This window comes from Biomphalaria glabrata, chromosome 5, assembly GCF_947242115.1.
Source record: "Biomphalaria glabrata chromosome 5, xgBioGlab47.1, whole genome shotgun sequence".
NCBI classification, from domain to species: domain Eukaryota; kingdom Metazoa; phylum Mollusca; class Gastropoda; family Planorbidae; genus Biomphalaria; species Biomphalaria glabrata.
In genome coordinates this window covers 19,095,958-19,110,665 of record NC_074715.1, presented here as the reverse complement: position 1 = coordinate 19,110,665, position 14,708 = coordinate 19,095,958, and the positions used below count along the sequence as shown (strand labels likewise).

The following is a 14,708-nucleotide window of genomic DNA, read 5'->3' as shown; positions in this document are numbered from 1 at the left end:
ATATACATTTATTAAGTTAATCTATATAATAATAATGGCTGCCAATTTAACATGGGGATATAGCTCAGTGGTAGAGCATTCGACTGCAGATCGAGAGGTCCCCGGTTCAAACCCGGGTGTCCCCTGATTTTTTTTTTCAATTAATTTTTGGTTTCTTTTTTGTTAAAAGCATAGGAAAATAACCATATTTGTGGATAAATTACAACGAAAACATAACTACGAGTAAGCAGCTAATACATAACTGTACGAGTAAGCAGCTATGTCACCTGCCCCCAAGTCTTAAGTCATCAAAATTAAAATCAAAATTATTATATTTATATTGTAAGCAGCCCTTTCATCTTTCCTTTACGTTCCTCATGGAACATATGACCTCACTAAAATCGCGCCACTCTCCACGGTCTCTTGCTAGTTTATTAATGGCTTCCCAGCTCTTTCCTGTCCTCTCGGCTTCATCTAGTTCACTGCGTCGCCAGTTCTTTTTGGTCTTCCTCTATGTCTTGTGCCCTGGGGTTAAACTACTTTATTAGCGGGTCACAAATGTAACAACTCTCATGAAAGAAAAGCGCAAGACTTTCAATATGAAATTATTAACAATGACACTAGTGGCGTCACTAGGGTCGAAGTCACCCGGTGTGGTTAACTCAGTATGTCAACCTCCCCCTCCCAATCAACGTTCTCCAAACATTTTCCAATAAACACTATCGTTAGTTTGTTCTTTTTGTTAAACCCAAAAACAAAATGAGCTGATTACCTACTTTCATTGATTGTTACACATTTCAAATGAGTGTCATTTCCTTTATAAAATCCCTTTGTTCATATTATGTATTCAGTATTTATTGCATATTTTACAGTGCAGCTTTATACAATTTAGAAACAGGCTTAACATCACCTAAACATGTTTCCTCGGTTAGACGTTTAAACGGAGACAGTATAAAATAATGCTGTATTTTTCAAACTTCGACTACCATCTAGGCCAGAAAATGTACTTTTTGCTGCCCCACTTAGTTAGCTTACAGCTCCCACAGCGGATTCCGGATCGGAACCCTTTGCGCCACGTGCTTTTTTTCTTAGCATTTCTGAGCTTCAGAAACTCATTCTCTATAAGTCTAGTTTGTACTATTTCTAGTAAGAATTCAGGTCACATAAAATTTTATTAAGAAAGGATGGGGCTGGCCGAAAATGAAGTGTGAGAGACATCCGACTTCATCAGAAACAAATGAGCAGTGTTTTTTTTTAAACGATTACCGCTGGCGCCTCGCTAAACGTTAAGTCTTTTTCTGTTTCGAAATAATGCTTTGTAGATAACATTTAAGCGTTTTGTATAACAGAAAAAACTTTCTGAAGATAGTAGGCCTATTAGAGAGTTCCCTCTCCATCCAGCAAGGTAGTCTAGGGAAGCGTCGTTATCTCCGCCAAGCGTTTTTCTGCGTTCTGAGCTTCACAAATTCTTTCTCTGGTGTCTACAACACATTTTTCTTCCCGTAGTAAGAGCCCATGCCAATGTTTAAGTATAACGGAGTGGGACTTTCCGATGATTAAATATTTTCTTGGAATTTGAGTGCACTTTTCAGCCCAATAGACGATATGGTTGCTGAGGTTGAGTCTAATAAAGAAGGAGACATTTAATTTACCAAAGTAACATAATATTGGTAATGTATAAGGTGTTATGTAACAACTTTATCTTGTTATGCTAGGCTATAAGAATTAACTGAGTTTAGAATATAGATTTATTCTCCACGTATTACTGTCAAATCACTATTTTTTTTTCATTAAATTCACGTCAAACTTTAATAAGAAATAAGTTTAACTCGTAACTGGATGACTTAACCCCTTTTGCAGTTAAATTGTGTCTCTGTAGGAAAGAAATTGAAAAAAATAAAAACAAAAACAAATAAATATGTTATTCTTACTGTCATATTTGTTTTCTTTTTATTAATAAGATAAATATAAACCATACAAGTCCTGGTTTACATTATTTATTTAGAATGAGCATATGTAGAATGTCTCCAACACCAACAGTTTACAAAAAAAAACTACTAATATGTTCAGAAATGAAAATACAATGTAACTCTATACAATAAAAATACATTTACAAAACATTAATTTGAGTTTTAAAAAGTAAGCAAACAAACTTTTTAGTACTTTTTAAAAATCTTTACTAAGTAGAATTGAAAGAGAATCTGCATTAAAAATGAAAATTTATAAATAGAACTACTAGAAGAAGTAATTTCATAGAAAAAAAAAAGGCTGTTACTACTTGCTACTACAAAAAAACGCAATACTTAAAATTATATTTTTATTGTAGGCTTTAATTGTAAGCCATTCACAGTTCAACCACAGTTGTGTATCGAGGATTTAAGTCACATGAGAAGTCGCAAAGTAAAGATATCATCTCTAGAGACATAAAATGCCACAGACAGATTCATAGTTCAACAAGAAATGTAAGTCAACTAGCAAAGTTTTCAAGCTTCAAAACAAAATTTGAATTAAATAAAAATGTTTTACCCTAACATACAAGATTAAAAGAGTAAGGTGGAAATCAAAAGCGTATACTTTATATTAATGGTTGTAACAAATCAGCTCAAACTTTTCTTTGGGGTGGGGGAGGGTGTGCTTGCTGGAAGCCCTGAGAATAAAATTCCCTATAACAGTTTTCCAACCTTCTGAGTTTCCAATATACCCAGATGATAAGAATTCCCCATGAATAATTAAAAAACATCAAATTATGATAATGGTTTGATAATAATATATAAATGTAAAAACTATTAACTATGCAAAGAAATATTGAATTACAATTATAAAATAGTAACTTCCTTTTCTGTTTTTATATGATGGCTACATCTGGTGGTTTGATGAGTTATGAGTATACAACTAAGTGTTGTGTACACTTGCAGTGTCTACTATTGACAAAAAAGAAATTGCCATTTCATTCAATGATTCTCATATTATTGCAGCAGGTTTTTCAAAAGAAAATATTGTGCATGTGTGAATGTTTGAAACAAAAACTGGGTGGGAAGATTAATCTATTAAAAAAAAAACGATTCTGAGTTTCACAGATTTTGGATGAAAATAGCAGAGATTTCAACACAGTGTCACTCAGCATACAATTCAATGCTTGAAGATTAAAAACAATGCAAGAGAAATAAATGAATGACTATGTCAAAGTATAAAGTTACACTAGAAATGGAAACATTTAGAATGACTTGTTCAGATTATTACCATAATGTAAATTTATTAAGACTACAGATTTCCAGAACACAAATTATAGTGTAACTCTGATGTAAAGAGCAAAAAAAAAAAAAGGGTGAATACAATAATGTCATGTTTAGTGCCAGCTCAGAGTGCATGCATAATGTTTCATGTGTTTTGAGCATGTTGATTCAATTGCATAATTAGGAGAAAAAAAGTGAACATCATGCTTTAACAAATGTTTCTCAGAAAATTTTTAAAATAAGAAATTACATGAAAAGATAAGGAATAAATGAAGAGATTGATGAAATATTTGAAAATATTTTGAAGAACTGAATATTTAGGTTACTTTTTCTGAATAATGAAATAATTTAAATACATTCCTTTTTTCAAAATTAATAATCTAAAAAAAAATTATTAAATAATTTCTCTCAATATATAATAATAATTATGTTAAAAAAAATGTTTAACACGTTATCTTCTTTAAATTTGTCTTCTAAAGAACTTGACTTGATATTGCTAAACATTCCCTTTTAAAATCATTATATTAGAATAAGGAAATTGTCAATGTTTGATGACTACCATAAACTAATAGACTCTTAATATTTTTGTCTAAGAATGAAAATATTTCATTTTAATTTATTTATTCTTTATTAGTACAGTTTCTTTTTATTTCATTATCTTTTCCTTATGCTTCATAAACAAAATGCTACCAGAAATACAAAAAGAGTAGATTTGTATCCATGTAAATAAATATACAAAGAAAAAAAAAAGCAACAATATATAATTACAAAAAATTCACACACAAATATCATAGTGTGCCTCAAGAGCAAAATTGCACATGTATTATGCAGAAGCCCAGGACATTATTTAAACCAGAACAGGATTCTCTCAACATGACAAAGTCTTTATGTTTCTCTTTAAGACTCAATGCCAAGATTGAGAGATAAGCTATATGTCTATGAAATGTATCTACGCAGCCTAGGACTCTACTTCTCACATTCTTTACACAGTAATTGGGAAATGTTTTAGAAAAAAACAAAAACAAAAAAACAACTTAAAATTAGAATAAAACCTGTACCATGAGAAACAATTCAAAGTATTTCTTAAACATAGAGGCCAATAATAATAAAAAAAAATAAATTAACCCAATACAAAAAAAAACAACAACAGGAAAAATGTCAAAACAGTTCTGAGAAATGTCAAATTGTATGTGACCAAATACTTTATTGCAAAGATTGCTTATTGTATTTTACACAGAACTGCAGCATTGTTTATGACTAGACATAGCACTAAGAAAATCAATCATCATATAATCAATTATCTTAAATTCAACAAAGAGTTTCATGAATTAACTATTTTGCATACCTGTCAGGCAAGAGATTGTAATAACAAATGAATGCATACAATTTTAAAAAGGCTAGGAAAGACTTCAAGAATGATGAAAACCTTTCAATCAAATAGCTGCCACCATTTTTTAAAACTTTCTTTCAGAGCAAAAGTTCCCATTACTTGCACTAATTTGCTCGACTCTTTATGATACAGTGGAACATCAATAATGTGACCTGTCTCAACAGGTAATTTTTAAGAGCAAGTGTGTTATGCCAAGACATGATATTAATCAAATAAAATATTACGCAGACTTTTTTTTTAAGATTATGTGCTAGGTCAATGTCTTGTAAAAAAGTTTGACTGTAAACAATTTTTTAAGAGGATTTGCTAGGCTTGTAAAAAGGTCTGACTGTAAACAATTTATATTTACACCAGTCTCACACATACACAATTTATACTTCTGACACTCAGGGATTGATTTAATAAGACTCCCCCTCCCTTAAAATTTTCATTCTAAATACTTCAAAAAGAACCAAATGTTTCTTGGGATGCATACACAATGTACAGGAAGCCGTCCTCATCTTTTTCTCTCTCATAGACATCTGCAAGAGGAGTTGTGTTGCTTACCATGCTCCGGTTGTTGACAAGGAGAAAGAAAGCTTGAGAGGGAGTCAACTGTAGCCTGCGTCTAGTGAGTGAAAGAAATAATTTTTATAGATATTTCTTAAAAGATGCAATTACAAAAAAAAAAAAGCAGTTTTGTAATTTTAATTATTGAAATAAATATATATGAAAATAAAAAGTGCATCTAAATTTTACTTTTGATAAAAAAAACTATAGGTAACTTCTTTTAAATGTTTTTTTTTTCTTTTTCTTTAAATATTTTTACCAAGTTAAAAATAATATTACTGTTAGTGATATAATTTTGTTAAATAAAAAAAAACAAACCTTTTTTTAGTTGGCAAACTTAAAAAATTAATCTAAATCAAATTGTGATTTTAAGCAAAACATTCATATACAGACTGCTATCAAAGTCAGTCTTCCTGAGCTCTACAATTATAGAATAGATGCATTTTTCTTTTTTTTCCTATGGCTATACTGAAAATTAGATATTTAATGTGGCCTTGTGAGAGATATAACAAGCTTTAAAAGTAAAAAAAAAAGTTATATTCATTAAAAAACAACAACATATTACATTATAATTTTATAAAATATTTAAAACAGTATTAATTAGTAAAACATGTCTTTATTATCTAACCTTATAATTTTGACAATATCACTCATGTTGAGATTATCAGGAATTAAAAATTTGCATTTGTCCAACAGGGGCAGGTTTTTCTCTTTTCCATAGCGCTCTATTATTACCTGAAACAATAAAGTCATATGGGACTTTAAAAACAAAGAAAAATGCAGTGTACTTAATAAAGTCTTTTTTTTCCCCTAAAATAAATAAAATAGTGGCTCGCAAAAATTAGAGGAATCAAACTAGTCTCCACAATAAATAGTACAAGATACTTGATATGCCAATCATTGAGATCAATAGTTTCTAATATAGTAAAAGATTTGAGTGGTCATAGAATCACAAGTCAGAAATGAAGATTAATATGATCAACTCTAACTTTCATGCAGGAAAGTAGAGGAGGCTGGAAGAGAAGGATATAATGGCATCAGTCCAAAGTTCATATCTCAAGACCTGGCAACTATCCTTGCATGATGTAGCCTACTAGGATAGGATAGCTTTAATAAAAAAAAAAAACACACAGGAATGACATTAATTTCTTGGGAAATACTTATCTAGATAGCTTTCAAACCAAAATTCAAAACTGCTGAAAAGATTTCTTCTCTGATGCTATGTACTATTATTCCAAGTTTGAAATCTGTTATAATGCTTAGCAAACAACAGAGAAAAGAAAAATTTCAAGTTTTGTATATAATTTAAGGGCAATCAAACAATAATACAAAATGTGGGTCTGAGCATTCAAATGCAGGCTTAAACAAGCTGGGCATATATTTAGATCTGTCTTGTTGCTCCAGGCAAAATGAAATTTCCCCAGACAAAGTTATGATGACTGACAATACCATATGTTTTTGGGCTAGCAAAAATTTGAACAGGACATTAACTTTGAGTTGTTCCTAGTAGAGCTGTCTAGTGGCACCATTATCTACACAAATCTATTTAACTACTCTAAAAAACTGAGGAATATAAAGCTTCAGGTTGACATGCTAGTCCCAAAATGCACACCTTATAAACAAATAATTACCAAAGACAGCCATAACATGGAGGCCAAAAAAAGGAAAGAGAAAAGAGAGCAGTCCATGTCTAACATGGTGTCGCAGCTTCTTAGAAGAGCTCAAACCTGTAAGCACTAGGAAGTCATATGTGAACAATTTTTAATTATAACTCAATAAATAATATCCTACATATCAAACACTTACAGGTATTTTGTTTTGATGAGCACTACGAACAGATTCAACATCTTTTTGTCTTTCAGCTGAAAAAAAACAACAACAAAATAAAACATTCAGATGAGTAAAGTTTTTATAGAATCCTACTTTCTAAAAATATTATTATATTATATTATCACTCATGCAGTAAGTGGTGCAAGAAACATCAATGAATGAGTGATGTTTCCATAGTGTATGCCTGAAATGGCACTCTTCTTTAGTTCCTCTTCTTTCCATGATTCCCTTAGCCCCACTTGCTCTTGCTCAGTGAGGTCTTAGCCAATACATGTTCTTAATGTGATCAAATTGTCTAGTGTTATGGCATGACTAGGAATTAGTTATTTGTTTTGTAAATAGGGGAAGTTTGACTTAGAGACAATATGGCGACTAGTAAAAACTGGACTAGGTTTTGAGAAGGAATAGTGAAATGTAAACAGACTACTTTTGACGGCTTTAGAGAGGGGCAGCTATTTATGAACATAGAGATTTAGCTTGACAACATTCAGCAGTTCCCTTTGTTATTATTAAAGTTATTTAACATTCGCTTTTAGTGTCAATTAACTTATATTATTGGCCTTTCGCATGTGTTATTGGATTTCGTTATTTGAGTGTTACTTCCGTTTGACTCAGCTTCATAATGCACAGCATGGAAACGCCTAACACTAGCCTTCTCCATCTTCTGTACATAGAGGCTTATGTAACAGCAGAATGAGCATAGTTCATTTTAACTATCTAATCATATGGTGTTTTTCTAATCAATTTACAATAGAAATATTTGATGTGGACAGAAATATGTCATGTCAAGGCAATGCCGTTTTTTTCAACCCCAGAAGTAAGGGAAAAGAGTATGGTATGTATTTTAATCTTGATGTTTGTTTTCACCTTCACCTATCCATTAGTCTGTTGGACGGCTGACACAAATAAATCACAAAAATGTGTCTTCTTCACAAGAATGTTTTAAGTAGTTTTTGCTGCAGAAGCCTCTGGCAACAACAAAGTGCAAGGTCCTACTTATAAGATAAATTACTTCAATTTATCTAAAAATTTTACTTTTTGCACATTGGTAAAAAATGTCTTTTTTACTAGATATTTGATAAGTACTCAAGCATGGACATATAGCTACAATGAAAACACAGAAGATTTTTGTCTTTCAAAAAAAAAAAAAGGTCACTGTTGCACCCTCCTTGTCACTTTGTCAGCATGTTATTAGGAAAGCTTACTCCTCATTGTTTGAGTAATGTTGATGTGCAGTTACTAAAAAGATTACAAATGTAGTCTACAATATTGAAATCAACATGCAACAAAAACACAATGAGAACATGTGACATGATCTCATTGATCTATATCTAGTAGTATGTTAGCTATATAAAGTTTATAAATCTAATTCATGGACTTGTAGGCCTAGTCTACAACGTGAATTAATCTATTAAAAAAAATAAGCAAAATACTCCACTAAATACCAAGAATGTGTAAAGTGTTCCGTTAAGGAAGAAGTTTGAGAAACACTGATCTAGAATATAGACTACAGACACTACTAAGACAGTATAGATCTAAACTCTAAAGTTGTAAAGGGCTACTTCACCTGAACTTCAATTAAAATGAGATTATTTAGATCTATTTAGGTAAATAGATTTAGTGATTAGATCTCTTTCATTAAGTTTAAGTCTGATATATTGATAAGAAAAATTATAAGATTAGATTATTTTAAGAATTCGTATTCAAATTTAAAAATTGCAGATTACAAATATTGAAATTTACTCAACTCTCTCTCTATACTCTATAGTCATAGACAATATATATATAGAAATATAGATCTAGATCAACTAGATCTATAATATATGTATATAAAATATAATAAATATCAAGAGTCTAGTCTAGACCTATTATAATATTATAAATAAATCTTATGTAAATGCAAAATATGTAATTTGACTCTAGGACATTAGACTAAACTAGGACTAGATGATAGATCTATAATCAGTCTATCTAGATTCTAGGTCTACTCTAGAATTCTAGATCTAGTTATAATTCTATAATTTAATTTATAGATCTAGCTTAGTAGCTATATGATAATCTATATAATACTAATAGTATAGACAGTATGTATAGTGGTAATAGTTATAGACTACTAGTGACTAGTCTGATACAATTCAATATCATACAACTTTAGTAGACTTTACATATGATATTTATCATATTACAAGCTACGCAAGAAGAAGGAGAAGGCTAAGTTTCGATTTTGATGATCATTTTGTTTTGATTTTCAATTCACTAAGAATAAGATGACAAGAAAGATGTATCTAGATCTAGAATTATAGATCTAAAATCTAATTCAGGCTTACAAAATGATCTCCTTTCTTTAAAAGACAATTTTCTTTCCGACTGCAAACTTGTTCTTTGAAAAGAATCTTCAGATTGTGTAATATTCATTTTTAATTCTTGAATCTTGATTTACTTTAACTTTAATTACTTCAGTGACACTTTAGTAGATCTACTCGATCTATTTACTAATATAGTGACTATAAAGTCCCTATCTACTGCTACTTTTGTTTGTTTTCATCAATATTTGGGTTGTGAAGAACCGGAAATCACACTTAAGGTCACAAGATCTAAATTTAGACCATGACGTAGAGCAACACTTAAAAGGTATTTGGAATCTAAATCTGCCACTAACCAGCTGGGTTCAGATTTTGTTTGCAGTTATTTAATAATTTTAGGAATCCAAATTTTCGTAATGAATGTTAAAAGTAAAGCTGTTTAGGCGTTTAGTCTTTTTGTTAGTTGATCGGGAACGCGTTTTAGATTCTTTCTAGAGATCGTATTGGAAAGGCAGCAGTATTGTAACTCCCACAGCGGGTCTGGGACGAACCCCATCAGCTAAGCAATTTCCCGCTTTCTGAGCTAGGCTTTATCCTCTTGGCATCTGCAATGCACTTTTCCTATAGTTATTAGAGTTCATGTAAAAAAAAAAGTTATGTTTAAAAGGGTGAGAGGGCCGCTAAAACCCATTTAAAAGGATCAATAAAGCGCTGGCCAAAACTATTATAATTATATATGTGAGGGCCATCCAAGGTAAATATGGTGCATCTACGTATGTTATTTTATATGATATAATTAGGATGTTGGAGGACAGGGACCCCAGTGTGTGATTTTTTTATTATTCTGTTTTTACGACAATAAATATTTAAAATACTTATAAATTAGGACATTATCAATTTTTGGTACCAATATTTACAAGTAGGCCTAGTGATGCCCTTACAGCCAATTCAGTAACCACTTCCTACAAGTAATCATGTCATGTCGCACAATGTCGTACTCAGTGGCGTCACTAGGGTGGGTGTCACCCGGTGCGGTCATCTCAGGGTGTCACCCCCCCCCTTAAAAAAAATCCTTTTTTCACTCGTTTTTTCGGTTGGATTGCTCCAAATTTATCTGCGACATCAATGATTGCTTCCAGTAGGAGTTGAAGCTCAAAGTTAAAAAGCAATCAACGCACATAAGAATGAACCTCTTTTTCTCTTCTTAAATAGTAAGTCCGGCATCTTGGGATTGCTCGCTTGACATTTTCTTCTTTTTTTTAAATTTTTTCCTCTTTGAACTCCAACCTCATCTTTGAGCTCCAACCTCATCTTTGAGCTCCAACCTCATCTTTTAGCTCCAACCTCATCTTTGAGCTCCAACCTCATCTTTGAGCTCCAACCTCATCTTTGAGCTCCAACCTCATCTTTGAGCTCTAACCTCATCTTTGAGCTCCAACCTTTTCTTGACAATTTAAGATATTAAGTTAATCTCATCAGGTTTTTTTTTGTCTCCCTTAAAATCGTATAACTTCTGAATCTGATAAGTGTGTGCTATGTTAGGTGTGCTATGTCAGGTGTGTTGTCAAATAAAATACAAAGGGGCTTACAGTCATTCTGATCTGGTATACAGATGAAAAAAAAAAAGGCTTCACGTTTTCCTTGTGACATTGAGTATGATATAACATTTTAAACTTTTATGATAGAATTTCATAAAAAAATTAAAATATGTTTAGTCGAAATATATATATAAAATATAGATCTGTTTATTAATTGTGAATACCACGTTCCAATATTTAGCCACTGTCATTTTTTTTAAAATTGTCAGTTATTCACAAAGTGCTTTTTTTTTTTACTTGGGTGTCACTTTCTAATGTTAAGTCTTTAATGAAGGAAGCCTAGTATGAGGTCAAATAAAAATGAAGAATGTGCAGTGTGTTTACGTATGAAACAATAAATACAAACTTCAAATCTGCGCTCATATTAATTATAGTGTTGGATGTGTGAATATTAACTAAACATTAATAACAGGCATTGCCTATCAAAGTTTTTACACACACTTATTCTCTGACGTTCTAAGCGTTTTATTTATTTTACAAGACATCTTTCTCTAAAGGAAATTTAGACTTAGCCCTAAATAGGCTTATGCAATGTATTCCGCCACGTGGTTTGTTAAAGGCGAGGATGGCAAAAGACACATAGAGAAACTCAGAGCTAAATCAAACCTATCTGAGCCAGGTCCAATCTAACGCAAAATCTCTAAACATGGAAGTAGATATCTTATCGTACTCGAGGTTGCATAGAGAACAAGTTTTTTAGTCTATTAAATATGAAACTATGAGAAGCCTAAACATATGAAGTGCAATAAGTAGGCCTACTTTAAAAAAAAAAAAGAAGCTTATATTAAGTGTAATTGTGTATCAATTAGTTGGGATCAGTCATGTAGACCTACTTGTATATACAATTGACCTAGACATAATAATAATAATAATTTTATTTATAAAGCGCTGTTAACAAACAAAATGTAGGCTCAAGGCGCTGCAATAACATTACAAACACAAACACGACAGCTAAAATGACAATTAATCTAGAAAATTTTTAAACAGATAGGTCTTAATGTTCTTCTTAAAAGTGGTGTAGCATGTTGTCTGTCTGAGATCAATGGGGAGTGAGTTCAAAACCTTTGGTCCGTGCACTGAAAAAACGTCCATTGAGCGCAGGGCTCTCTGGGGGACATATGGAGTAATCAGTTCGCTAAGGTACAAGGGCATCTCATTGTTATATATACACTGACACTGATGACATCGATTCTCGCTTTCATGGGAAGCCAATGGAGCGTGCGCAAGGGCGTAGTAGCAGAATCTTGTCTTGTTTTTCTAAGGACTATTCGTGCAGCATTGTTCTGAATACGTTGCAGTTTGGCTATTTTGTCATCAGGTATACCTGCTAGCACGGCGTTGCAGTAGTCAAGGCGGGAGAGTATGAATGCCACAGCTAGCGTTTTTGTTGACTCCGTTGTTAAATATGGTCGGATCTGGTCAAATCTTCGCAGCTGCAGATAAAGACCCTTGCAGAGCTGACATAATAAATTTGTTCGGTTGGAAATATTTTTACCAATTGTTTTTGTTTAGCTTTTAACGTTCTCAATACGCTATGATCCTATCACTTGTCTGGACCAGTTGTAAAATGAGGAGGGAAGAAGGGGGTATATTGGTACATGTTTACATGATCGTTTTTTTTTAAATGCACAATGCCAAACAAAATAATTAATTAATTCATTAACTAATTGGTTTATTTTTTTTATTGATTCTTGTGTTGTTGGTAAAAGAAAAAATTAAGCAAAACTTCACCTAAATCCGAGATTGGGGTAGGAAGAAATAACATGTACAAACAGACAGACAGACAGACAGAGTGAGTTGATACAAGCTTTGTAAAGACGTTCTTTCATTAGAGTAGCATTGTAGTTATGTTTACTATAGAAGCAAACTAAACAATATTGACAAACAAATATTCTTTTTTTTTTCTTCTCTTCCTAAGAATCAGGAACAGAAAAGTGAATGAAAAAAGATATTTGTTTACATCTCCGTGGAAACACTTGTTTTTTCTATCCTGCTACCAAACATCACGTTCTTGTGTTCAGAATTAATTACATTCATTACACATTTAGGATAATGAAATGCTGTCTGTTGTTTAGCATTTTTAATTCAACGGGCCTATTCACCTGACTTTACCTGCAACTATAGGTAACTGGGAGGGACTTATTGATATTCTAAAGGGGAATAAATTTGTGTTGTTCCTTCATTTGAAATACTGTATTCAAAAGAAAAGTGTCTGTCCATGGAAAGTTTACTTCTCTTGCCAGCTTCAGTTAAGGAAACACTGTCACGATGACAATGAAAGTCGATGTTGTTTTATTCTGTTGTATGTTAATTTTTTTCACTCGTTGCGGTAAGTAGACTGACACATACACAAGAAAAACATTACAAAATACTTTTAAAAAAATACATTCATTATACAACTTGTGGAGAGATTATTGTTCTCTAAATAACTAATTAATGTTATGTTAAAAACAACACGATAAGAAAAATGTTAATTTGTCTATTATTTTTTAAACAAGCTGCCAAAACTATATGAAATATAGTTGTAAATAGATCTAGACTAACAACAATAAATCTGTGCGATTAGAAATATTTTTATCACTTGTTTTTTTATTTTGTTTAGCGCTACTTCAGGAAAGTTTTCCGAATAGCAACGGTGTCTTTATTATTTATGCCAGCGTATCCATAGGTCTTTAAAGGCACATGCATCTATGTCCTATTCTTTTTTAAGTGAAGTAAATAACATATAAATATACAGACAATTATATATATATCTTTTGCAACACAGAGAATACAGTCTTTCAACATGTGTGCATATCGCGCTCTTGGCAAGATGGCTGCTCCCTGTTTACTGTTATAAGAGATGAGTTAAACAAATACTCCTTCTTCCCTAGTGCTATTAGAGCATGGAATGGGTTGCCTGAGCTAGCCAGGAAAACCAGTGACTTGGCAGAATTTAAGTCATTGGTTAATATGCATGACTAAATGCATGACGCGTAGGACGTAATCATCTTCTTTTTTGAAGTAACGTCTGTATTATATAAGATAAGATATCGATATCGGAGATTGGAGAACTGTTAATCCAGTTCGATTTGCAAAAATTATAACTTTACCATTTATATTGGCTTTTTTTTTTTTTTTTTTTAGCTTTAGACATTTTTAAAATGGAAATAATCATTTTGATCATGTTTGCATAAATGTTGGAAATCCTAAGTTTTGACAAGGGTATCTCTCTTTCAAGAATATGAATAACAACTTATTGCATCTTCCAAAAACTCAATGAATACTTGTTTCCACATCTATAGCAAGTTGAAAGAAAGTAGGTCAAGGCAACTTCTTCAGACCTTGCGATCTATTGGGGGTCGATGAAGTAGAGTTCTATGGCCAAAGGTTGATGAGGGTATCACGTGACCAGCACAACAACCAACCGCCGTTCACTTTTCCAACGTACGTCAGGCACGTCATCAAACCTGAGTGGACTGTGGGGCGACCTAAAAATCCAAAAGTTCAAAATCAAGTTCATCGGGATTCGAACTCGAGATTCGGAAGCCGAGTGCTTTACTACTCGACCACCAAGTGGCTCATATTTCTGTTAGTAATACAAGACAAATGTGAAACTTGAAAGATTTTGTTCAAGTTTCTTCCCAAGCTCATACATTGTTTGTTTGAAGTCTGACTCCACTTCTATCTTTTGTACAGCGTTGTCAGTCTCTGTTTTTTTAACCCATTTACAGATAATAAATATATGCATTTATAGATCTAGCTGCTACATTCATTCTAGATATGCAAATTAGCGTAACCCTACGTTTTTTCCTTATCACAAGAAGCACAAGGTGTTTCAAAATTC

General features: G+C 32.1%; 2 protein-coding genes and 1 non-coding gene across 5 annotated transcripts in view; 2 read left to right on the top strand and 1 right to left on the bottom strand.

The window, feature by feature from the left end:
* The first annotated feature begins 53 nt into the window (after nt 1–53).
* Trnac-gca (transfer RNA cysteine (anticodon GCA)) lies at nt 54–125 on the top strand. Its single transcript has one exon. It is a non-coding gene; the product is annotated as a tRNA-Cys (tRNA).
* A 1,771-nt stretch (nt 126–1,896) lies between these two features.
* LOC106067017 (microtubule-associated proteins 1A/1B light chain 3A-like) lies at nt 1,897–9,558 on the bottom strand. Its single transcript, XM_013226124.2, has 4 exons — nt 9,309–9,558; nt 6,958–7,013; nt 5,780–5,886; nt 1,897–5,209 (listed from the first exon to the last, which is right to left on the bottom strand). Exons 1-4 carry the CDS (start codon nt 9,394–9,396, stop codon nt 5,044–5,046), a joined length of 417 nt encoding a protein of 138 aa, XP_013081578.1. The 5' UTR covers nt 9,397–9,558; the 3' UTR covers nt 1,897–5,043.
* Nucleotides 7,006–14,708, top strand: part of LOC106067003 (asialoglycoprotein receptor 1-like) — a 26,877-nt gene continuing 19,174 nt past the window's right edge. For 2 of the 3 annotated variants that reach the window (XM_056029608.1, XM_056029607.1), the window contains exon 1: nt 7,006–7,816. In XM_056029608.1, the coding sequence (XP_055885583.1) occupies nt 7,675–7,816 (142 nt within the window). In that variant the 5' untranslated portion in view covers nt 7,006–7,674. Of the gene's footprint in view, nt 7,817–12,800; nt 13,212–14,708 lie in introns of all 3 variants that reach the window. The other variant, XM_056029609.1, reaches the window with a different exon arrangement.